The 26,813-nt window shown below is 41.2% G+C and overlaps 1 protein-coding gene across 3 annotated transcripts in view; it reads left to right on the top strand.

Moving 5' to 3' along the window:
• EML5 (EMAP like 5) overlaps window positions 1–26,813 on the top strand; it is a 326,380-nt gene that overhangs the window by 275,516 nt on the left and 24,051 nt on the right. For 2 of the 3 annotated variants that reach the window (XM_038404486.2, XM_038404485.2), the window contains 5 exons: window positions 3,470–3,548; window positions 8,141–8,270; window positions 17,407–17,505; window positions 20,016–20,036; window positions 26,279–26,452. In XM_038404486.2, coding sequence (XP_038260414.1) covers window positions 3,470–3,548; window positions 8,141–8,270; window positions 17,407–17,505; window positions 20,016–20,036; window positions 26,279–26,452 — 503 coding nt within the window. Of the gene's footprint in view, window positions 1–3,469; window positions 3,549–8,140; window positions 8,271–17,406; window positions 17,506–20,015; window positions 20,037–26,278; window positions 26,453–26,813 lie in introns of those variants that run through there. The other variant, XM_043517737.1, reaches the window with a different exon arrangement.

Below are 26,813 nucleotides of genomic sequence, written 5' to 3'. Positions count from 1 at the left end.
ATAGTCAGCCATATTCATTTTATCTAAGCAAACAGGAAAGTAGATTAATGATATTTAGTTTATAATACATCTTTAAGGTATGACATTGAAATGAATGAACTTATTTATATGTAATCCGCAATTACTAATTAATATCTGTACAAGTACCCAGAAGGTTATGGAGATATCAAAGGAAATGCAGTAACTTAATTATAATTCCAGTGAATAATCTGCAGGTAGTAAAATCTTGATTAAGTACTCTCAGTATCATTTATCATACTGGTTTTAAGATGTCAATTCTTTCCATTCGTATAATAAATGCAGTTCTTACCCCTGAAATAATATAGTATTGTGCTATCAAACTTGTTTTCAATTTAATTTTTAATCACCTCTCTTCTTCAGGGACTCTTGATCACATAAAGTAAAGAATTGGGTGTATAGCTGGATAACATTTTAATATCTCACTTCAGAGATTTTTAGGACTAGAAGTTATTAAATATCAACTAATGTTTTTCAGACATGTACAGCCAATAAATCTGAAATGGTTAATAATTTAGAGGTCAGTGTAGCCATTTCCAGAATAATAAGGTTAGTTAACTATTTCCAACTGAAAACTAAGGCTGTTTTATTAAAAAAAAAAAAGGCATTGACATTTGATCTTAGTTTTAGATTAAAAGAGCTGTACAGGTTGTCTGATTTTTTTCATCGGATATAATTGGAGCTGGGCTGTTTGGAAGCAGCTGACTAAACAACTAAGAGTGGGATCTGTGTTCCTATATAACTTAGATGCTTTTGAATATCACACCCCTAAATGATTGTATTTCTCTGACAGGAATTTAGTGGCAATATAATTTGTATCTATAAAAATGTATTATTTCCAATGGTTTTATTTATGATGTATATTTTAAATATATTTACATCTTGTTTGATTTATATGTTTTCATAATATTCCAATAAACAAACAATATAATCCGTTACACATCCTAATGATGAGACACGTGTTTGGGGTTTGGTCAAAGGCATAGTTCTGAAGGGTCTAATCTGGACCTGGAGAGACATCTATTTTCCATGCAAGATATTGATTGCTTTTGTGCCTAAATGGAAATTGTACACCTATGAAAAAAGTGTAGAACAAAAGTGATTTAAAGATGTTTTTCTCACAGTAAAACATTGATTTATCCCTGAAAAAGCGTAAATGCATTAAAGGATGTCTGTTATTTTGTGAAGATGAATTATATCCCAGAGCTAGCATGTGTAAAAAGGGTAAAAATTGCATGAATTGCCAGGCACTTTTGTGGTTTAATTGGATAGTAAAATAAAAAATACAGCAGTCTTGTGTAATACGCGTTATCATGTTTAGTGATTATATTATTGTATTAGTGTTGTAAATATACAAGGTACTTTACAAATATCAGGGGAAAGTGTTCATCATCAGAGAGCTTGCCATGTACAAAACAATAAGACAACAGCAATATAATTTTTTAAAATAATACTGCAGAGAAAGAATCAACATGAATTAAAGAAAAACCCAAATATGGGGGAGAAGGAGAAAGAAGAGTCAAACTTCACAGCAATCTTCCAAGCCTGGGAAAGTAAAGTATAGGTATCATCACCAGTAGAGAAGGGAGGACATGGAAAGGGGTTAGGAAAGTTGGGAAGTTTAGTTTGAATATATTAAGTACAAGAGCAGGAGGAGATGTTTGAGGAAAGTTGGAGATGCAAGAATGGTCAGAGGGTTGGAGGTTAGGGATAGATAGGTAGATTGGGGATCTATTAGTACAGAAGTAACAGTTGAACTTAGGGAACTAGATAAAGGTTTTGAAAATTTATAGAAAAGGAAGGAACTGCCAACAAAAACATTGTGGACTGAAGGCACCTTGTGCAAAGTCTTAAGAGGTGATTGGGGGGGGATACTGACACAGCCTGCCTCTCTCTCTTTATCCCTGCACTCAGAAGTTGGGAGGCTCCTGCTCCATATCGTGGCCACAGAGAGAAGCATAGGACACTGGGGCCACAGTGCTAGGTCCAAGGGGGTGTGGTCAACAGCTGTCCCTCTCCCTCCTCTGTCCCCACCATCAGCTCACGGTAGCATGAGATTCTAATGCTGCTGATGCCTTTAGGGAAGAAAAAATACTGCTTTATGAGTTTCTGAGAGTAGAAACTGTAATAGCTTTCCAGCCACCAACCTTCCCAACAGAGTTGAAGATGCATATTTGCATTCCTTAATCTTTTTCTACCTTTCACTTGAAAAACAAGTTGGCAGAAAAACTAGTATGTTCCATGCCCCAGACAGTGGGCACCTTTTGTGATCTGTATCCTAGATAGGATTGCTGCCTGCAAAATACTGAAATTACAAGTTTCCTGCCAGTCATGTTCTGCGGGCATTGTCTCCAAGAGTTATGATCTATTGTAGCTTTTCCTTTCAATGACAAGGAGTGATGGATAAATAACTCTCTTACAAAGTCAGCTGAGTTAAATAATTTAGACTTTACAAAGACTTGTTAAATCCCCAATTTTAAATGAATACTACTTTTTCTGATAGTTTAGTTTAAAAGATTTTTTTTAACAACTGAACATTTTATCTAGAATCAGCTACTATTGCTCTTGGAGATTTGCTATCAATACTTACATAAATATGGTCAATAAAATATATTTATTTTCCTGAGTTTTTAAATATATATATAATTGTCCTTTGTGACTGAAACCATGTATGTTGTCTACAATATATAAATATTACAAATATTTAAAAAGATAAGCAAACAAATTTTGATCAAATTATTATTTTCCTAGTGAAATGATGGAAGCTCATTGCTTGAACAACTTAAAACTAGACTAACCAGAACACTAGAACGTATACTGTAAGGATATAAAAACAAACATGCATTTGCAAGGAAATGGGCTGGATGTTAATAGGTCTTTTCTATCTCTAATTTCTATTTATTCAATCAAGAATTGACCTGAACTGTATCAGAGGTGCCCAGGGCTCAGCAGAGACTTTTACAGTTGTAGGAAGAGATGTGGGTATCTAGGGTCTATTGAAGGAATGTAGGAAAGGAGGTGGGGAGATAACTAGGGTCCCTTTGAAGTTGTGGGAAAGGGTGGGACAACCTTAAATGAGTTCAGGCAAGCCTCTAAACTTTTGTGGGTCATCCAACAATACTTATTGCATTGAAAGGGAAGCATATGGAGAAAGAATATGCTGTTAGAAGTTAAGAATGTTTGGCTCATTCTTATTGGAAAATAAGACTTTGAATTGACCTAATAGATACTTTTAGAATTGTCAAAAACTTATCAAGTTGATCAATATAAATTGTGACACTTCTGCAATCAGAGACAGTATTCTTTTCACAGTGGTCTTTTTTCTTTATGACAATTTAAGCAACATAATGATTTAACAGTTTTCCCTTTCCAGATAACAGATTAGGCTATACTCTTCTAGTACGGAATAGGTGACAGACAGCCTTTTCTTATTCACAGTTCTCTATTTCAGACCACCAGTTAGTAGGGCACTGCCACAGCCTGAAAAACTTCAGACAAATAACGTTGGCAAAAAAAAGAGACCAATAGAGGTAAGGAAAACCACAGACATCTTTTTTTCTATTTTAACATTCCCTTAATCCCATTTTTTTTCTATTTTGTCCAAAAAATTGATTTGCTTATCAATAAAGTGACTGGTTGTATATGGTAAAGTTAGTATAAAGAGAGAAATAGTTAATAGCATGTTTCAGAGTAGCAGCCGTCTTAGTCTGTATTCGCAAAAAGAAAAGCAGTACTTGTGGCACCTTAGAGACTAACGAATTTATTAGAGCATAAGCTTTCGTGAGCTACAGCTCACTGCATCGGATGCATTTGGTGGAAAAAACAGAGGAGAGATTTATATACACACACAGAGAACATGAAACAATGGGTTTATCATACACACTGTAAGGAGAGTGATCACTTAAGATAAGCCATCACCAGCAGCAGGGGGGGGGAAAGGAGGAAAATCTTTCATGGTGACAAGCAAGGTAGGCTAATTCCAGCAGTTAACAAGAATATCAGAGGAACAGTGGGGGGTGGGGTGGGGGGGAGAAATAACATGGGGAAATAGTTTTACTTTGTTTAATGACTCATCCATTCCCAGTCTCTATTCAAGCCTAAGTTAATTGTATCCAGTTTGCAAATTAATTCCAATTCAGCAGTCTCTCGTTGGAGTCTGTTTTTGAAGCTTTTTTGTTAAAGGATAGCCACTCTTAGGTTTGTAATCGAGTGACCAGAGAGATTGAAGTGCTCTCCAACTGGTTTTTGAATGTTATGATTCTTGACGTCTGATTTGTGTCCATTTATTCTTTTACGTAGAGACTGTCCAGTTTGGCCAATGTACATGGCAGAGGGGCATTGCTGGCACATGATGGCATATATCACATTGGTAGATGCGCAGGTGAACAAGCCTCTGATAGTGTGGCTGATGTGATTAGGCCCTATGATGGTATCCCCTGAATAGATATGTGGACAGAGTTGGCAACGGGCTTTGTTGCAAGGATAGGTTTCCTGGGTTAGTGGTTCTGTTGTGTGGTGTGTGGTTGCTGGTGAGTATTTGCTTCAGATTGGGGGGCTGCCTGTAAGCAAGGACTGCCTGTCTCCCAAGATCTGTGAGAGTGATGGGTCGACCTTCAGGATAGGTTGTAGATCCTTGATGATGCGTTGGAGAGGTTTTAGTTGGGGGCTGAAGGTGATGGCTAGTGGCGTTCTGTTATTTTCTTTGTTGGGCCTGTCCTGTAGTAGGTGACTTCTGGGTACTCTTCTGGCTCTGTGAATCTGTTTCTTCACTTCAGCAGGTGGGTATTGTAGTTGTAGGAATGCATGATAGAGATCTTGTAGGTGTTTGTCTCTGTCTGAGGGGTTGGAGCAAATGCGGTTATATCGTAGAGCTTGGCTGTAGACAATGGATCGAGTGGTATGATCTGGATGAAAGCTAGAGGCATGTAGGTAGGAATAGCGGTCAGTAGGTTTCCGATATAGGGTGGCGTTTATGTGACCATCGCTTATTAGCACTGTAGTGTCCAGGAAGTGGATCTCTTGTGTGGACTGGTCGAGGCTGAGGTTGATGGTGGGATGGAAATTGTTGAAATCATGGTGGAATTCCTCAAGAGCTTCTTTTCCATGGGTCCAGATGATGAAGATGTCATCAATGTAGCGCAAGTAGAGTAGGGGCATTAGGGGACGAGAGCTGAGGAAGCGTTGTTCTAAGTCAGCCATAAAAATGTTGGCATACTGTGGGGCCATGCGGGTACCCATCGCAGTGCCGCTGATTTGAAGGTATACATTGTCACCAAATGTGAAATAGTTATGGGTGAGGACAAAGTCACAAAGTTCAGCCACCAGGTTAGCCATGACAGTATCGGGGATACTGTTCCTGACGGCTTGTAGTCCATCTTTGTGTGGAATGTTGGTGTAGAGGGCTTCTACATCCATAGTGGCTAGGATGGTGTTTTTAGGAAGATCACCAATGGACTGTAGTTTCCTCAGGAAGTCAGTGGTGTCTCGAAGATAGCTGGGAGTGCTGGTAACGAAGGGCCTGAGGAGGGAGTCTACATAGCCAGACAATCCTGCTGTCAGGGTGCCAATGCCTGAGATGATGGGGCGTCCAGGATTTCCAGGTTTATGGATCTTGGGTAGCAGATAGAATACCCCAGGTCGGGGTTCTAGGGGTGTGTCTGTGCGGATTTGTTCTTGTGCTTTTTCAGGGAGTTTCTTGAGCAAATGCTGTAGTTTCTTTTGGTAACTCTCAGTGGGATCAGAGGGTAATGGCTTGTAGAAAGTGGTGTTGGAGAGCTGCCTAGTAGCCTCTTGTTCATATTCCGACCTATTCATGATGACGACAGCACCTCCTTTGTCAGCCTTTTTGATTATGATGTCAGAGTTGTTTCTGAGGCGCTGGATGGCACTGTGTTCTGCATGGCTGAGGTTATGGGGTAAGCGATGCTGCTTTTCCACAATTTCAGCTCGTGCTCGTCAGCGGAAGCACTCTATGTAGAAATCCAGGCTGCTGTTTCGACCTTCAGGAGGAGTCCATCCAGAATCCTTCTTTTTGTAGTGTTGGCAGGAAGGTCTCTGTGGGTTAATATGTTGGTCAGAGGTGTGTTGGAAATATTCCTTGAGTCTGAGATGTCGAAAATAGGATTCTAGGTCACCACAGAACTGTATCATGTTCGTGGGGGTGGAGGGGCAAAAGGAGAGGCCCCGAGATAGGACAGATACTTCTGCTGGGCTAAGAGTATAGTTGGATAGATTAACAATATTGCTGGGTGGGTTACGGGAACCATTGTTGTGGCCCCTTGTGGCATATAGTAGTTTAGATAGCTTAGTGTCCTTTTTCTTTTGTAGAGAAGAATTTCCCCATGTTATTTCTCCCCCCCACCCCACCCCCCACTGTTCCTCTGATATTCTTGTTAACTGCTGGAATTAGCCTACCTTGCTTGTCACCATGAAAGGTTTTCCTCCTTTCCCCCCCCTGCTGCTGGTGATGGCTTATCTTAAGTGATCACTCTCCTTACAGTGTGTATGATAAACCCATTGTTTCATGTTCTCTGTGTGTGTATATAAATCTCTCCTCTGTTTTTTCCACCAAATGCATCCGATGAAGTGAGCTGTAGCTCACGAAAGCTTATGCTCTAATAAATTCGTTAGTCTCTAAGGTGCCACAAGTACTGCTTTTCTTTTTAGTTAATAGCATGTATGTATACAGCAGCAAATTTCTTTTTTTGGGAGGGGATCCTTTAGGATCTTTTATCTTTCATTTTTCTTTTGATCCCTGAAAGGTCCAATGTCACCCCACCCCACAAATGTGTCTGAGCCACAGCTTTCTTCAGAGTCTATCAGTTACAGAAACAGCACATTCAGCCTATGTGGTATGGAGTCCCTCTTAGGTGAGTGTAGGGTATCAACAAAAGGAGTACTTGTGGCACCTTAGAGACTAACACATTTATTTGAGCATAAGCTGTAGCTCATGAAAGCTTATGCTCAAATAAATGTGTTAGTCTCTAAGGTGCCACAAATACTCCTTTTGCTTTTGCGAATACAGATTAACACGGCTGCTACTTTGAAGCCTGTAGGGTATCAGTATAATATCACACTTGGCCAGAACTCTGATTTTTCCATGTGGCCATGCATTGTATTACCAGTAGGTTACTAAACCAGATAAACAAATCACCTTTAATTCTGAAGTTTATTCAGAGGAATGCAGTAAATTTATCTCTTCCCTTTATGCATGAAATACCCTCCCTGAACTCATCTGTAAATTCACCTGAACTCTTCACTACCATCTTCTCCTTTAAAACTCAAATTCAAAATAAATCTCTTCTAAAGCTTTTAAGTAATGGCCAGTTAATGATGCTTTTAGGGTTAGGTAGCATTAGACCCCAATCCTGCAGTTAGATCTGATTGCAGTATTTGGGGCCTTAATTAATATTTTCTCTCTCTCTTTCTCTTCCCCCCCCCAGTGCATATGAGTTTTGTTTTTTTTTAATTCTGTGTTTGACTGTACCCCATCCCTTCACCTTTTCATATGTGACTTGTTTGCTTAAATTGTAAGTGCTTTAAATTTGGGAGTGTGTCTTCATCTCTGTCATTGTCAAGCACAGTAGGACCCTGATCATCATTAGGCATCTGAATGCTAATGTAATATACATACTAAATAATATTCTCACCATTTTAGAAATATAGATTATTAATTAATATTCAAGAAAATATTTGGCATAGTATGTAGCATTTTGTCATGATGCTTTGGGAATTTTTAGGCACCATCTCTGCATTCCAATTCCCCTAGTCCTCCAAGCTCAACAACAGGTAGACTATGGGAATATGAAACTGGTGAAGAATACTATTCATACTAGTGTCCTAGCATCTTGTATATCAAGAGTTATATTATTTTTGCCGGATGAGGCTGTGTATACTATCTTTTGTGAAAACATTCATCAAAAGGTATAGCATGAGATACGGGGAAAATATGATATACTGGTGTAGTAGGCAGCAGATTAGTCTCAGATGTTTTTGGCCATCATTAAAAATTCATTTTTCCTTTGAATATAGGCAAGTACACATTTAAAAAATAAAGCACTAGGAAATCTTTATTCATAAAGAAGCTTTAAAGTATTTAATAGACTTATATCTGTTTTCTTAGGATCTAGTGTTGGAGCTGGTATTTGGATACCGAGGCAAGGACTGCAGGAACAATGTTCACTATCTGAATGATGGTGCTGATATAATTTATCATACTGCATCCGTTGGGATTCTGTATAACGTGGCAACAGGTAGGAAAAACTACTTCAGAAAATTTCTCTGCTTGTGTGTACAGGCAACACCCATGTGATAACCAGTATACTTAAAATCTTAGTGCTGTCTGGAAAAATTGCAAAATAATGATTTACAGAAGAAAATCTAGCTAAAAGTGCAATCAATGAGTGTGTGATCTGTATTATTTGTGCTATGTATTAAAAAAAAGATCTGAATAAATCCCTGTGAGGACAATATTTGGAGGGAGGTATAAGAATCCAGTTATTTCAATACCAATTTTCGTAACTCAGTAGTACTCCCCCTCTGTGTACCAGCATCATGTGTGTTCAAAAAGTAATTGTCTTCACATTCTCAGCTGACAGCAATATATTGCCAAAGAATCTGTAATTTAGGAGGCGTTGCAGTTTTGTCACTGTGATGCTGTGAGACAAATCACATATCACAGTGTCCTGTTGAACCTTTTAGGTTATGGTTGCCATCTTAGATTCCCTCCTGTCAAGAGGGATGTTGTGTGCTGCTACTGTTTGAATTTTCCTAAGTTTACTTTTAATACACTATTTTGGGTTAGGGTCTGTAGTCAAAGAGGAATTTCAAAACTAAAATTAAAGTCTCAATGTTTCTGTTCCAGCTGAAGGAACTAGCACGGAGCAAGTTTTGATAATTGCTCATGAGACCTAAAATGTTTCATTTTAGTTTTGAATTTAATGCATTTAAAATTTCAGCATTGCTGCAAGCAATTTTCTCTTAAAGTAATCCAAAATGACAGCCACTTGGAATGTGTACTGAATGTGCCTGAAACACATGTGGATATATAATAAAATGTACAGTGAAAACTTCTGTGGGACCTTTGAATTCATCACACTTCACCTTTGAATTCATCTCTCTGCCCCTCAAAATTAAAAAAATGAATAAAGTAAAGTCAGTATAGAAATGCATTTGCTATGATTTTTGTTGGCTTTTGTTAAATATGACATGAGCCAGTGAATGCATTTGAGTGGCCACATTACTTAGTTACGCAGATCATCCAAAACACGTGCCAATAAAACCTTTGACCCGCATAATAGCTTCATGTTTTCCATATATGTTACAGAAAAACTATTTTAGAAATGTTTGAAAGAGGTTTTAAAAACATTATTGTGACTAAATGTCTTCATTTGTTAAACTAGCATTTCACGTCTCGGTCCTCCCATACTATGTATGTTAGTTCATCAACTACCCCCTGTATTACTGTTAAATGATAGACTTAGACTTTCAAAGGGCTTATTTTTCCCTACCATCATCTGTGTTTTGACAATACAGGCAATTTGCCTGGTGATTTGAATTTGGGAAGCACTACTCTTAGGTCAGTAGTGTACCAGAAGCATTACAATATGCTAGCAAAACATGCATCTTATCATATCTTTTGTTTAGTATAAGAAAAACTGCACTTCTTCTCTGCAAATACATAGTCAGTATATCTGCCATCTCCAGGGTTGTCCCTTAATAGAGATAGAAGTCTGTGACCCAGATCTTACTGGCCACCAATGCTGTAACCCTACCCACAGTGGCCTCCTTGGGATATTGCTCAGTCCAGAACGAAGTCACCTATTCCTCCAGTAGTCTCTCTTCCTGAACCTCCGTCACTATAGCCACAGACAGTAGTTGCTCCAGAAATGCTGGTTCCGCCTGAACTATTGTTACAGGTGACGCAGGAGATTCCATGGGCTCTGCTTCCTCCTTCTTCTTCGTTGCCAGACAACTTTGTGATACCAGGGAGAACTGGAAGTCCTGGCACGGTCAAGGAATTATGATGTGATTGGAATAAGAAAGACTTGGTGGGATAACTCACATAGTGGAGTACTGTCATGGATGGATATAAATTGTTCAGAAAGGACAGGCAGGGCAGAAAAGATGGGGGAGTTGCATTGTATGTAAGAGAGCAGTATGACTGCTCAGAGCTCCAGTATGAACTGCAGAAAAACCTGAGTGTCTCTGGATTAAGTTTAGAAGCGTGAGCAACAAGGGTGATGTCGTGGTGGGAGTCTGCTATAGACCACTGGATCGGGGGGGAGGCTTTCTTCCAGCAACTGATGGAAGTTACTAGATCACAGGACCTGGTTCTCATGGGAGACTTCAATCACCCTGATATCTGCTGGGAGAGCAATACAGCGGTGCACAGACAATCCAGGAAGTTTTTGGAAAGTATAGCGGACAATTTCCTGGTGCAAGTGCTGGAGGAACCAACTGGGGCAGAGCTCTTCTTGACCTGCTGCTCACAAACAGGGAAGAATTAGTAGGGGAAGCAAAAGTGGATGGGAACCTGGAAGGCAGTGACCATGAGATGATCGAGTTCAGGATCCTGACAAAGGGAAGAAAGGAGAGCAGTAGAATATGTACCCTGGACTTCAGAAAAGCAGATTTTGACAACCTCAGGGAACTGATGAGCAGGATCCCCTGGGAGAATAACATGAGGGCGAAAGGAGTCCACGAGAGCTGGCTGTATTTTAAAGAATTCTTATTGAGGTTACAGGGACAAACCATCCCGATGTGTAGAAAGAATAGTAAATAGGGCAGGTGATCAGCTTGGCTTCACAGTGAAATCTTTGCTGATCTTAAACACAAAAAAGAAGCTTACAAGAAGTGGAAGATTGGACAAATGACCAGGGAAGAGTATAAAAATATTGCTCGGGCATGCAGGAGCGAAATCAGGAAGACCAAATCACACCTGGAGATGCAGCTAGCAAGAGATGTTAAGAGTAACAAGAAGGGTTTCTTCAGGTATGTCAGCAACAAGAAGAAAGTCAAGGAAAGTGTGGGCCCCTTACTGAATGAGGGAGGCAACCTAGTGACAGAGGATGTGGAAAAAGCTAATGTACTCAATGCTTTTTTTGCCTCTGTCTTCACGAACAAGGTCAGCTCCCAGACTACTGCACTGGACTGCACAGTATGGGGAGGAGGTAACCAGCCCTCTGTGAAGAAAGAAGTGGTTCAGGACTATTTAGAAAAGCTGGACGAGCACAAGTCCATGGGGCCGGATGCACTGCATCCAAGAGTGCTAAAGGAGTTGGCGGATGTGATTGCAGAGCCATTGGCCATTATCTTTGAAAACTCATGGCGATCGGGGGAGGTCCCGAACGACTGGAAAAATGCTAATGTAGTACCCATCTTTAAAAAAGGGAAGAAGGAGGATCCTGGGAACTACAAGCCAGTCAGCCTCACCTCAGTCCCTGGAAAAATCATGGAGCAGGTCCTCAAGGAATCAATTTTGAAGCACTTAGAGGAGAGGAAAGAGATCAAGAATAGTCAGCATGGATTCACCAAGGGCAAGTCATGCCTAACTAATCTAATTGCCTTCTATGACGAGATAACTGGCTCTGTGGATGAGGGGAAAGCAGTGGACGTGTTGTTCCTTGATTTTAGCAAAGCTTTTGACATGGTCTCCCACAGTATTCTTGCCAGTAAGTTAAAGAAGAACGGGCTGGATGAATGGACGATAAGGTGGATAGAAAGCTGGCTAGATTGTCGGGCTCAACACATAGTGATCAATGGCTCCATGTCTAGTTGGCAGCTGGTATCAAGTGGAGTGCCCCAAGGGTCTGTCTGGGGGCCGGTTTTGTTCAATATCTTCATTAATGATCTGGAGGATGGTGTAGATTGCACCCTCAGCAAGTTTTCAGATGACACTAAACTGGGAGGAGAGGTAGATATGCTGTAGGGTAGGGATAGGATACAGAGGGACCTAGACAAATTAGAGGATTGGGCCAAAAGAAATCTGATGAGGTTCAACAAGGACAAGTGCAGAGTTCTGCACTTAGGACGGAAGAATCCCATGCACTGCTACAGACTAGGGACCAAATGGCTAGGCAGCAGTTCTGCAGAAAAGGACCTGGGGTTACAGTGGACGAGAAGCTGGATATGAGTCAACAGTGTGCCGTTGCTGCCAAGAAGGCCAATGGCATTTGGAATGTATAAGTAGGGACATTGCCAACAGATCGAGGGACGTGATCATTCCCCTCTATTTGACATTGGTGAGGCCTCATCTGGAGTACTGTGTCCAGTTTTGGGCCCCACACCACAAGAAGGGTGTGAAAAAATTGGAAAATGTCCAGTGGAGGGCAACAAAAATGATTAGGGGACTGGAACACATGATTATGAGGAGAGGCTGAGGGAACTGGGATTGTTTAGTCCGTGGAAGAGAAGAATGAGGGGGGATTTGATAGCTGCTTTCAACTACCGGAAAGGGGGTTCCAAAGAGGATGGATCTAGACTGTTCTCAGTGGTAGCAGATGACAGAACGAGGAATAATGGTCTCAAGTTGCATTGGGGAAGGTTTAGGAAAAACTTTTTCACTAGGAGGCTGGTGAAACACTGGAATGCATTATCTAGGGAGGTGGTGGAATCTCCTTCCTTAGAAGTTTTTAAGGTCAGGCTTGACAAAACCCTGGCTGGGATAATTTAGTTGGGGATTGGTCCTGCTTTGAACAGGGAGTTGGACTAAATGACCTCCTGAGATCCCTTCCAACCCTGATATTCTATGATTCTATGATTCTTCCTCCCCTGTACCTGAGGATTTTAAATCGTTCAGCCTTGGGTATTCAGGCCAAGTTTTCTCAGGAGAACACCCATAAATTGATGGATATTCTCCAATCCTCAGCTCCAGGGAGAGTGACTTTCTCCATAAATGAAGCAATCTTGGAACCGGCAAAGATCCTAACACCCAGCTTCCTTACACCCACAATGAAGCATGCAAATAAAAGATACCACATGCTTGTGAATGGTTTTTTGGGTGCTTCTACTCACAAACAGCGCCTAACTCTCTTGTCGTAAGAGCAGCTAATGAGGGGTTAAGATGGGGGAGAGATAAATTGACACCAAAGGACAAGGAATCTAAAAGATTGGACTTGTTTGGGAAAATTTATTCTGCCTCATCCTTACAAACGCTCATTGCCAATCATCAGGCACTCTTATCAAAGTATGACTTTCTCAAGTGGGAAACAATGGCAAAATTTATAGATAAGTTGCCAGAATCCTCCAGGGAAGAGTTTAAGAGTTCATTGTAAAAGGTGACTAGTGGCAAAAATATCACTATGGTCAGCTTTTGGAAATGACAAAATGTTACATTTCTTGAAAACTGAGCTATGATGCATTTGCTGGGGATTTTAACACCAGCGTTAAAGAGGCATCACTTTGCAGGGCAACAGCTTAAGCAGCATTATTGTCTTCAGTGGTTCTTTAGGTTGAATTATCTTGCTAGGCAGCAAGACTTTTCCAGGAAGGGGCTCAAGTCTTATAAGAGGTCTTCTAGTCCCAATTTTAACCAGTCAGCCTGTTTTTCATCAGTTTTGGGTATGCAGCTAATTTGACACTCTCTCGGAAGCCAGCATTACAGTCGGCAGGCTTCAAGCCATTCTCCTACATTTGGGGATAAGCTATCCTACTTCTACAGGTCTTGGGAGTCAATAACTATGGACAAGTGGGTCCTGAGCACTTGTGGGATTGGGTTATGTCTTCAGTTCCACTCCATTCCTTTCCAGAGACCCCTCTCATGAATGTCTGCTCCTTCAGCAGATGCAGACTGTCTGGGATTTGGGAGTGATGAAAGAGGTTCCTCTTCAGAACTGGGCAAGGGGATTCTACTCATGGTGTTTCCTGATCTCCAAGTCCAAGGGAGATATGAGACCTATCTTCAGCCTTCACAGCCTCAACAAATACATGAAATTCCGCATGGTTACCCTAGTGACTGTTCTCCCTGCTTTGAATCACAATGATTGGTTTGCCACCCTCATTCTTCAGGACTCTTAACTTCCATGTGGTAATTTTCCCAAGTTACAGGCAGTTTCTGAGATTTGTAGTGGCAGGTCAGCATTATCAGTATGCTGTGCTTCCCTTTTGCCTGTCCTCCACTCCATGGGTATTTACCAAATACATGATCGTCGTAGTAGTAGTAGTAGTATATCTCAGAAAAAAGAGGAATATATGAGTTCCCATACCTGGTCAATCGGTTAGGGAGTGGCAGAGGATAAGTCCTCTTTCATGTCCTATTCACACTACATCTCTTCAGTCATCTGGGTCTGATTTTGACCAAAGGAAAATCAACATATGGACATATGACCAGGGAAGAGTATAAAAATATTGCTCGGGCATGTAGGAAAGATATCAGGAGGGCCAAATCGCACCTGGAGCTGCAGCTAGCAAGAGATGTCAAGAGTAACAAGAAGGGTTTCTTCAGGTATGTTGGCAACAAGAAGAAAGCCAAGGAAAGTGTGGGCCCCTTACTGAATGAGGGAGGCAAGCTAGTGACAGAGGATGTGGAAAAAGCTAATGTACTCAATGCTTTTTTTGCCTCTGTTTTCACTAACAAGGTCAGCTCCCAGACTGCTGTGCTGGGCAACACAAAATGGGGAAGAGATGGCCAGCCCTCTGTAGAGATAGAGGTGGTTAGGGACTATTTAGAAAAGCTGGACGTGCACAAGTCCATGGGGCCGGACGAATTGCATCCGAGAGTGCTGAAGGAATTGGCGGCTGTGATTGCAGAGCCCTTGGCCATTATCTTTGAAAACTCGTGGCGAACGGGGGAAGTCCCGGATGACTGGAAAAAGGCTAATGTAGTGCCCATCTTTAAAAAAGGGAAGAAGGAGGATCCTGGGAACTACAGGCCGGTCAGCCTCACCTCAGTCCCTGGAAAAATCATGGAGCAGGTCCTCAAAGAATCAATCCTGAAGCACTTAGAGGAGAGGAAAGTGATCAGGAACAGTCAGCATGGATTCACCAAGGGAAGGTCATGCCTGACTAATCTAATCGCCTTTTATGATGAGATTACTGGTTCTGTGGATGAAGGGAAAGCAGTGGATGTATTGTTTCTTGACTTTAGCAAAGCTTTTGACACGGTCTCCCACAGCATTCTTGTCAGCAAGTTAAGGAAGTATGGGCTGGATGAATGCACTATAAGGTGGGTAGAAAGCTGGCTAGATTGTCGGGCTCAACGGGTAGTGATCAATGGCTCCATGTCTAGTTGGCAGCCGGTGTCAAGTGGAGTGCCCCAGGGGTCGGTCCTGGGGCCCGTTTTGTTCAATATCTTCATAAATGATCTGGAAGATGGTGTGGATTGCACTCTCAGCAAATTTGCGGATGATACTAAACTGGGAGGAGTGGTAGATACGCTGGAGGGGAGGGATAGGATACAGAAGGACCTAGACAAATTGGAGGATTGGGCCAAAAGAAATCTAATGAGGTTCAATAAGGATAAGTGCAGGGTCCTGCACTTAGGATGGAAGAATCCAATGCACCGCTACAGACTAGGGACCGAATGGCTCGGCAGCAGTTCCGCGGAAAAGGACCTAGGGGTGACAGTGGACGAGAAGCTGGATATGAGTCAGCAGTGTGCCCTTGTTGCCAAGAAGGCCAATGGCATTTTGGGATGTATAAGTAGGGGCATAGCGAGCAGATCGAGGGACGTGATCGTTCCCCTCTATTCGACACTGGTGAGGCCTCATCTGGAGTACTGTGTCCAGTTTTGGGCCCCACACTACAGGAAGGATGTGGATAAATTGGAAAGAGTACAACGAAGGGCAACGAAAATGATTAGGGGTCTAGAGCACATGACTTATGAGGAGAGGCTGAGGGAGCTGGGATTGTTTAGTCTGCAGAAGAGAAGAATGAGGGGGGATTTGATAGCTGCTTTCAACTACCTGAAAGGGGGTTTCAAAGAGGATGGCTCTAGACTGTTCTCAATGGTAGCAGATGACAGAACGAGTAATGGTCTCAAGTTGCAATGGGGGAGGTTTAGATTGGATATTAGGAAAAACTTTTTCACTAAGAGGGTGGTGAAACACTGGAATGCGTTACCTAGGGAGGTGGTAGAATCTCCTTCCTTAGAGGTTTTTAAGGTCAGGCTTGACAAAGCCCTGGCTGGGATGATTTAACTGGGACTTGGTCCTGCTTTGAGCAGGGGGTTGGACTAGATGACCTTCTGGGGTCCCTTCCAACCCTGATATTCTATGATTCTATGATTCTATGAACAGTAATACCAACTCAAAAAATTGACCTCGGAAAACTGGGGCCCCACTAAACTCTGTAAATTCAGGAATCTTTCTGCCGAACGAATGATTTCAAGCAATTTGTTACCTGTGTCTGGCATTCCAATCTCAACCTTCAACTATGGTCTGTGTATGCCTGAAGTTACTAGGCCGTATGTCTGCATGCACTTTTGGAGTTCAGCATGCGACATTGTGCTTTCGTCCTCTTCCAGTGTAGGTGAAATTGGTCTATTGCCCAAATTGTCAATCGCTGGATAGCCTTGGACTTCTTACAGTGCTGGGCAATTCAGAGCAATGTATGCCAGGGTTTTCTCTTTGCTCATCCTCCACCAACCATGACCATAATCACTGATGCCTCTTCAATAAGTTGAGGAGCACATCTGGGGACATTGACAATTTAGGGCTTGTGGTCAGAACAGGAGACTTTCTGTCATATCAGCATTTGCAGAGCACAGTTCCTTGAACAGGAGCTCATTTAAGATGACTGAACTGTTTTTAAAAGAATATATTTTGACAAAGGACACAGAAAATATATTAGCATGTGTATTAATTTTAAAGGTAAATTTTCCATTGCAATTTATCTTTTGGTGCACTGATGGTTTGTTTTCAACAAATGCATTATTTACTCAGGTGTATATTTTTAAAAGCTTTGTTATGTTTATGGTAAGAATTTTAATCTAAAGCATGGTATGTTTTCAAAAGTGTTTAATAAAGTGAGACATACTACAATTATTTACTGCTTTTCATCTTCAAAATACATTATAAATACGAACTAATGATCAAACAGCAACCCTGTGGGGTAGGGAAATAAGTATTAATGGTCCATATCAATAGCGGATATAACAACAATGAAGTCTATGCTGTTACACCACGGACAAATTTGATCCATTATCACAATACTCCTAATGAGAAAGCTGAGAGAGAGAGGTTAAGGGACTTGTCCAATATAATTGAGAAGTATATATCAAATCCAGATTTAGAATTTAGTGATTCATGGCGCCAAGCTCTAAATGTAGAATATTATGTCATCATATGGCCATTCTCTATTAAATATTAGAACATTTTTTCAAATTTAATCATTGCCATATATGCATAAACGTTTTAACAAATGTATTAATTTTTTGTATTTTTATTGTAGGCTCTCAGTCTTTTTACCAGGAACATAATGATGATATTCTGTGCCTCACTGTAAATCAGCACCCCAAATTTACCAACCTTGTGGCAACTGGCCAAGTAGGTATGTTTGTATTTTTTTTAAAATGAAATTAACATACAAGCATGACATTAGGGTCATTTGAGTTCATGAATAAAACATAAAGATTATTTGATTATGCTATCTCCGTTTGTATGAATGTTACTCAGTTACCTGTCCTCTTTATTTTTTTCTAGAGTGTAATTTAATAAAATTAAACAAAAATTATTGAGAGGCTTAGGAAGCCAAAGCCTATATTTTGCTTGGAGAGTTATCAGAAAGTAATTTTGGAAATTTGAGCCCCATTTAAATTCGTCTGTACTTTCATTTAATCTCCTGACTTGTTCTAGGACATCATTATCATAAACAGTTCTTCCAACCAACTCAACAGTAGTCTTTTGATGAAAGGGAGACAAATGAAGAACATTTAATTAAACAGTGGCCTGCATTTTTATCTTAAATGGAAAAATAGTTGTGAATTTACATAATATTATCTCATGATACAGGTTTACAGTATCTACAACTATAATGCTCATAATAAATGGTTTTAACCTTCCAAACAGAGCCAAAGCAATAATGAGCATTTCCTTCCAGATCAGGGGTTCCCAAGCTCGGTTCGTGGCTTGTTCAGGGTAAGCCCCTGGCGGGCTGCAAGACACTTTGTGTACCTGAGCATCCACAGGTACGGCCGCTTGCAGCTTCCAGTGGCCGCGGTTTGCCATTCCCGGCCAGTGGGAGCTGTGGGAAGTGCTGCGGGCCGGGCTACTGCTTCCCGCAGCTTCTATTGGCTGGGAACGGCGAACCACAGCCATTGGGAGCTGTGAGTGGCCGTACCTGTGGATGCTCAGGTAAACAAAGTGTCTTGCGGCCCACCAGGGGCTTACCCTGAACAAGCCACGAACCAAGTTTAGGTACCCCTGCTCTAGATAATCCTAGATTTTAGTATTAACAAATATATATTAAAATGACATTAAAGTTGATATGTAAGATCACACACAAAAAAGGAAATCCTTACAACAGTACTCTTTTATATCAACACTATTGTGTCTAGACATTGCAGCACAATACAGTCCTCTGTCAATTCCACAACCCAAACATACATTGCATATCTTTTAATGTTTCTTAGTAAATAATAGCACATATTGAATGTCTGAGAGTTTAGAAAATGTAGGAACCAGATTGATTTAACAGGAATATATTTTTATTTCTCTACAAAAATTTGTACTGAAGTTACTGCTAAGAAGAGCTGGGAAAATAATGGAAAATAACAGCTGTTTTCTGTTCACTGGGAATTTTGAAAAGTTGGGAAAAAAACATTTCATGTTGGACTGAAAACAAAAATTTTTCAAAATTTTTGGCAAATTGAAAAGAAAAAAATAAAACTTGTTTTAGGTTGAATAAAACATCTTTTGACAAAATTGAAATATTGCGATTAGATTTTGAACATTTTTTAAAGGTTTACTTAAAGAATGCAGAATGGGGTGGGGGGAATGCAATGACACTCCAAAAGCTATGGTTCTTTGCTTATTTTGTTTCCCTCTGTGCTTCTTCACCCAGGAGGAAACATAGGACACTTTTAATGCTTATTTGTCCCATAAGCATTCTGTAAAGCAGCTAATAATAGAACAACTTCTACCTTATTTTATAACCTGGATTGAGGAATAAAGAGCAGGAACAGATGACTCCACATAAATAAAATTGTTTCCATGCAAATAATCCCAGTAATTAAATGGGGGGGGATTTTTTTAATAAAAAGATCAAATAAACATTTTTCAAAACAATTTTTAAAGCTTTACACTGGCATTAAGGTTATTTTACTATACTTATTTGCTTTTGTTATTTTTAACAGTGTTGTAACTTGCATCAGCATAGTTTTGACATAATGCAGTCTCCAAAGATTTACAGAAATATTACTTTAATGTGTTTTCAAATTGTAATGGCAGGGTAGCGGAGTCTTTCTAGATTTGCATTGAAATAGTTTTCACATCAGAATATCTCATTGCAATGTTTTATGATGATGCTAAATCCATTATGTTATGCAGAATGCTTAATTGCTTCTCTAATTTGGGCGTGTTCCTGTGTAATGCTGATCACCTATCTCTTCTACTGAAGTAAATGGGAGTAGAGAGGGTTCAGTACATGTCAGGATCAGGCCCTTTATTAATATACCATCTCAGATATTATTTCCCTCTGGGCATTTATTTACTTAATTGGCCAGCATGCCTGAAACATAAAAAATGCTATTAATTTAGAGCTAGGCAGAGAAGGACTCAAGCGTAGACCCAAGTGACATTTGTACATTTTATAACTCACACAATTGAAGACAAAATACATTCATGCTAGCCATTTGTATTCCAAATGTGACTGAAACCACTTAGACTTTAGACATCAGTATTTGTTCAACTTTAACTATAATAGCAGTACTGGTACTGCTGTAGTGCAAGAAGATGACCTTAAGGTGTGTGGTAAGAAATTACACTTTTTGTAGCATATATTTTCTTGAACCCTTATCTTATTTCTGATCTAATTATTTTTCTGCTGCTTTTCCATTACAGGAGACTCAGCAGATATGTCAGGTAAGGGAAATAAAATTTTAACCTCTTCAGGTATAGTTAGACTATTGAGTAGTCACTGTCTACAACTTCGTAGGTCAATAAATTCTGAGAATATATTTCAAGTTTATAAACCCACATATCAATCATTTACTGCCTCAGCACTGAACATAAACCACAATAGCTCAGTAAACTGTAAAAATAGAATATTTCCTTTACCAAAGATCAAAACATTCAAAAGAACACATCTTAAAACTATTTGTTGTTGAAACATATTCCCTTCTTGCTGCCTGGTGATAAACTATTTCTAACATATGCTGCTACTGTAGCTTATCTGTACAAACATGCAGTTTTTAGAAGCTATTGGGGCTGACAACTAACAGTTTTAGACAATTCAATTGAACATAATTTTGTAATGTATACATTTAAAGTAATATTCCACTGAGGAGGCCTAGGTGACTGAGTGAATAAAATAACCACCTTTCATATCTACTGTATGATTGTCATGCAATTACTACCAGTGATCCAAAATGATTGTTATTATGCCAGTTTAATTTTGTGATGAATCATTTTGGGTCTTTTGACAATTGTGATTGAGCTGTTTTTAGTAATTAATTGTATCTTAACTATAATCTTAAGGATCCATCACCATCATGTGTGAGTGAGTTCATTGTTGAGCAATCATTGTAGCTGTTTGTCACACATCAGACACAGAGATGCATAAAAGTGGGTTTGTGTGTATATAGAGAACATGATAAAAATTATGCATGTGATGAGCACATGGTCAGTGAAATTTTGAAGTGTGTTGATTTTTTTTGAATATGCCAAATGAAGGTTGCATTAAGGATGGGAGAGATCATATGAGGGAGCCTTTTTCCAAGCAATAATCCTATGTAAGAGGTAACCATAATATGGCTGTTCCCATGAGTTCAGGAGGAACCTCTCTAATGCTGCATAATGTCGCCACTAACTCCCACTTGGGCACTTCTGCTGCCTCATTGACCTTCCTAGCACAGCTTTAGTTTGACCTTCTATGTCTTAATAAAACTATATAATTCCTGATGGCATTGCCTGGGTCCTGCACTATATTCTCTCTTCTTTGTGGAGCTACTAGACTAGAATCTGAGCTGCTGCTGCTCTTCATTATCATGTTTTAAGTATCTCCATGCCAAATTGAGAATGGCACTTGAAATGTTCTACTGACTGCAGAACAGGTCTGGTTCATTCTAATGCAGATCTCTTCTGCCCTGCTTGCCCATGGAACCTTTACCCTGACTAAAGCGAGAGAGGAGACCCCACAAAATGCATCCTTCTGCTAGGATAGATACTCAGCAGGCAGACCATGACCTTCATGAGGGAGAAGCAAGATCAAGGCAGAGATTTTGAGAAGAGCATAAACAGAGGGAACCACATTTTTCTTCTAGCTAACCCTATTGTGGTAGACTTACTCAAATTCACATTTGTGGAGTCTAGGTGAAGATAGGGTTGCCAACTTTCTAACTGCACAAAACTGAACACCCTAACCCCTCCACTTCCTGAGGCCCCGCCCCCTTCCCTGCACCTTCCCTGAGGCCCCACCCCCCACTCACTACATTCCCCGTGCCTCAGTGGCTCTCTCACCCCCACTGTCACTCACTTTCACTAGACTGGGGTAGAGGCTTGAGGTGCAGGAGGGGATGAGGGCTCCAGCTGGGGGTGCAGGCTTGGGGGGGCTGGGGATGAGGGGTTTGGGGTGCAGGAGGAGGCTCCAGACTGGGGGATGGGGATGAGGGATTCAGACTGTGGGAAGGAGCTCAGGGCTGCAGCAGAGGATTGTGGTACAGGGGGGTGAGGACTCTGAGCTGGGGGTGCGGGCTCTGGGGTGGGGCCGGGGATGAGGGGTTTGGGGTGAAGGAGGGGGGTCTGGGTTGGGGGGGCTCAGGGCTGGGGAACGGGTTGGGGTGTGGCGGTGTGAGAGCTCTGGGCTGTGGGGCCAGGGATGAGGGCTTTGGTGCTCAGGAGGGGTCTCTAGGCTGGGGGGTGGGGCCGAGGAATTTGGAATGCAGGAGAGGGCTGCAGATTGAGGCGGGGGTTGGGGTATGGGAGGGGTGAGGGCTCTGGGGTGGGGCCAGGGATGAGGTGCTCCAGGTTTGGGAGGGCTGCGGCAGGGGGTTGCAGTTCGGGAGGTGATGGATTGGATCACAGAAACCCCCTTGGGAACTGCCAACTGAAGTGCCAAGACTACTTCTGCCCCTGCTTTCCTGCCCTGGCAGCTTAGGACTTCAGTGCTCTGCCTGGTGTGAGCCAGACCCGCTAGCCTGCTGCAAACCCAGACCCAGGTCTGAACCACATCCCCTAACAGCTGTAGACTTGACTGAAAGCAACTTACAGAAGTTGTCTTTAAGACTCAGATGCCCAACTCCCAATGGGGTCCAAACCCCGAATAAATCTGTTTTACGCTGTATAAAGCTATAAAGGAATGAGATATAGTGTTTTGATTGTTTTGCAGAAGTTTACTCTGCTGTTCACCAGTACCAAAGAGATCCAGGGGTGTCTGTGTACTTTTAGATCTGATATCACTCAGTCCTCTGGTGCCACACAGGAAATTCAAAGTAGAGATAACCCAGATAGTTATAGCAGCAGTTGATCCTGCAGGCATCCTCACTTCCAAAAAAACACACCTGCATATACATCACACCATCACATCAAAAATACTTGCTTTGCTCTGGGTCAAGAGCACTTTTAATTGACACTTTATCTTTGCATTGCTCCCACCCCCACCAGCACGTTCTGCTGTATCTCAACAACAGGCTTCTGTATGCTTAGCTCTAGAGGCTCCAAAAGTAGTTTGTGAGTCAGTACAGTTGCTTACTCATATGGGGTTTATTATTAGCCTTAAGAAGAGTGAATTAGTGTGCTCTCAGAAGTTGGTCCACTTGAAAACAGTCTTCAACATGTTCCAAGGTCTTGTCTACCTGTTCTAGGAGAGGTTTGACAAGGTAATTTTCTTAGCTCAGGAAGTTGGATGCCTATACACCAAATGAATCTTCCCAGGATTTTCACAAATTTGATTCCCTGTTTTGTGCTATGTAAAGTTTTTAAAAAAGAAGCAGGGGGAAGGTTTCTATTTGGTTAAACCAAAGTGGCTATGTAACAGCATGAAGGAAATCTTCATAGCAGAAAAGAGCCTTCTGGACCCACTCTTTTCAGGCCTCTTCATGAGTTGAAGGAGAGTCCTTCTAACTTCCTTCTGCGAAGGTTGTTACTGATTTTTCAAGTAGGTTTGTGCTGCTGAGTCACTTACACACCTCTGAAAGTCCAACCCCTACTCAGGATTGGGGCCTCATTGTACCAGGCTCTATACACAGATTGCAAGCCATGGTTAGACTGTGTGCTCTTTTGGAAGGGACTGTCTCTGTGATATCTAGCACAATGAGACTTTTAGGCACTACAATAATCATCATCACCATAATTAATAATGTACATGCATATTGTGGAAAGACAGTCCCTACCCCAGAGAGTTTACAATCTAAGTAACTCATACCAACATAAACACCTCTAGTTCTTCTATCTCAGTAAGCCTACCAGTGATTCACCTGGCATACTGCTAGATATAGCCCACATTCCAAACTGGTGGGCACCTTGTAGAAAAGGAAATTTTGTTCTTTTCTTGTAAACTGACTTTTTGCAGAAACCACCAGTATGAAAGCCTCACCCAGATATTAAACCTGTGACAAGTTACATACTACTAGATAAGGTATGTTTCAAAGTTCTCAGATTTTGAGTTAATGTTTCAAGCTAAGGACAATTTAACTCGGGTTGAAAACAACAGAGGACTGGTGGTATGAGGGTCTCTGTTGGGTTTCACAAAAAGAAAAGCAGTACTTGTGGCACCTTAGAGACTAACAAATTTATTAGAGCATAAGCTTTCGTGAGCTACAGCTCACTTCATCGGATGCATTTGGTGGAAAAAACAGAGGAGAGATTTATATACACACACAGAGAACATGAAACAATGGGTTTATCATATACACTGTAAGGAGAGTGATCACTTAAGATAAGCCATCACCAGCAGCGGGGGGGGAAAGGAGGAAAACCTTTCATGGTGACAAGCAAGGTAGGCTAATTCCAGCAGTTAACAAGAATATCAGAGGAACGGTGGGGGGTGGGGTAGGGGGTAGAAATAACCCTCCTCAGGCCCTTCATTACCAGCACTCCCAGCTATCTTCGAGACACCAATGACTTCCTGAGGAAACTACAGTCCGTTGGTGATCTTCCTAAAAACACCATCCTAGCCACTATGGATGTAGAAGCCCTTTACATCAGCATTCCACACAAAGATGGACTACAAGGCGTCAGGAACAGTATCCCCGATACTGTCACGGCTAACCTGGTGGCTGAACTTTGTGACTTTGTCCTCACCCATAACTATTTCACATTTGGGGACAATGTATACCTTCAAATCAGCAACACTGCGATGGGTACCCCACAGTATGCAACATTTTTATGGCTGACTTAGAACAACGCTTCCTCAGCTCTCGTCCCCTAATGCCCCTACTCTACTTGCGCTACATTGATGACATCTTCATCATCTGGACCCATGGAAAAGAAACCCTTGAGGAATTCTGCCATGATTTCAACAATTTCCATCCCACCATCAACCTCAGCCTGGACCAGTCCACACAAGAGATCCACTTCCTGGACACTACGGTGCTAATAAGCGATGGTCACATAAACACCACCCTATATCGGAAACCTACTGACCGCTATTCCTACCTACATGCCTCTAGCTTTCATCCAGATCATACCACTCGATCCATTGTCTACAGCCAAGCTCTACAATATAACCGCATTTGCTCCAACCTCTCAGACAGAGACAAACACCTACAAGATCTCTATCATGCATTCCTACAACTACAATACCCACCTGCTGAAGTGAAGAAACAGATTGACAGAGCCAGAAGAGTACCCAGAAGTCACCTACTACAGGACAGGCCCAACAAAGAAAACAACAGAACGCCACTAGCCATCACCTTCAGCCCCCAACTAAAACCTCTCCAACGCATCATGAAGGATCTACAACCTATCCTGAAGGACGACCCATCACTCTCACATATCTTGGGAGACAGGCCAGTCCTTGCTTACAGGCAGCCCCCCAATCTGAAGCAAATACTCACCAGCAACCACACACCACACAACAGAACCACTAACCCAGGAAACCTATCCTTGCAACAAAGCCCGTTGCCAACTCTGTCCACATATCTATTCAGGGGATACCATCATAGGGCCTAATCACATCAGCCACACTATCAGAGGCTCGTTCACCTGCATATCTACCAATGTGATACATGCCATCATGTGCCAGCAATGCCCCTCTGCCATGTACATTGGCCAAACTGGACAGTCTCTACGTAAAAGAATGAATGGACACAAATCAGACGTCAAGAATTATAACATTCAAAAACCAGTTGGAGAACACTTCAATCTCTCTGGTCACTCGATTACAGACCTAAGAGTGGCTATCTTTCAACAAAAAAGCTTCAAAAACAGACTCCAACGAGAGACTGCTGAATTGGAATTAATTTGCAAACTGGATACAGTTAACTTAGGCTTGAATAGAGACTGGGAATGGATGAGTCATTACACAAAGTAAAAGTATTTCCCCATGGTATTTCTCCCTCCCACCTCACCCCCCACTGTTCTCTAATATTCTTGTTAGCTGCTGGAATTAGCCTACCTTGCTTGTCACCATGAAAGGTTTTTTTCCTTTCCCCCCCCTTGCTGCTGGTGATGGCTTATCTTAAGTGATCACTCTCCTTACAGTGTGTATGATAAACCCATTGTTTCATGTTCTCTGTGTGTGTATATAAATCTCTCCTCTGTTTTTTCCACCAAATGCATCCGATGAAGTGAGCTGTAGCTCACGAAAGCTTATGCTCTAATAAATTTGTTAGTCTCTAAGGTGCCACAAGTACTGCTTTTCTTTTTGCGAATACAGACTAATACGGCTGCTACTCTGAAACCTGTTGGGTTTCAGAAGCTCAGCAACCAACTAGAGGATGAAGCTACTTGCACCAATATAATTTGGATCAACAAGCCCAGAGTCCAGACTGGTGGTCTTGTTTCAAAAAGTTAGTTTATAAGGTGAGACCAAAATCTCCCCTTTTTTTTTAACCAAAACAATTTTATTTTTCTAGTGTTAAAAACCTCATTTGCTTTCAGTAGCAACAATGTTGCCTTTGTTTGTAAGCATATAACAAATAATTGATGATTTTATATTCATTTAGCTACAGCTCCTTCTATCCACGTGTGGGATGCAATGAACAAACAGACACTATCTGTACTGCGTTGCTACCATTCAAAGGGAGTTTGTTCAGTCAGTTTCAGTGCCACTGGCAAACTTCTCCTCTCTGTAGGGCTGGATCCTGAGCACACCATTACCATTTGGAAGTGGCAGGAAGGTAGGAAAGCATTTGTGTTTGTACAATATATTTATATTGCCCCTAAGTCAATCAAGAGCACACATCAAAACTGCAACATAAAATTTTTGGTTATCAACTGATAAAAATGATTGTAATAAATGTTTCATAGCATATACTATACAAGTTAAAAATAAGATAAATGTGCTTAACTATTGTGATAATTGCCAAATGTATTTTCAGTGCATCATCCTTGTAAACACTGGTTAAGAAAATCCTTTGACCACCATTTATAATAATGAAAGTAAACCTTACGTTTCATTCAGTTTTGTATTGAATCTATTTCTTTCTGATAAATATAAATCTTTTCACACCCAGAAGGAGTCCTCTAGAGATTTGACTG

Source organism: Dermochelys coriacea, chromosome 6 (genome assembly GCF_009764565.3).
Source record: "Dermochelys coriacea isolate rDerCor1 chromosome 6, rDerCor1.pri.v4, whole genome shotgun sequence".
Taxonomy (NCBI): Eukaryota; Metazoa; Chordata; order Testudines; family Dermochelyidae; genus Dermochelys; species Dermochelys coriacea.
This window is presented reverse-complemented; position numbering and strand designations above follow the sequence as displayed.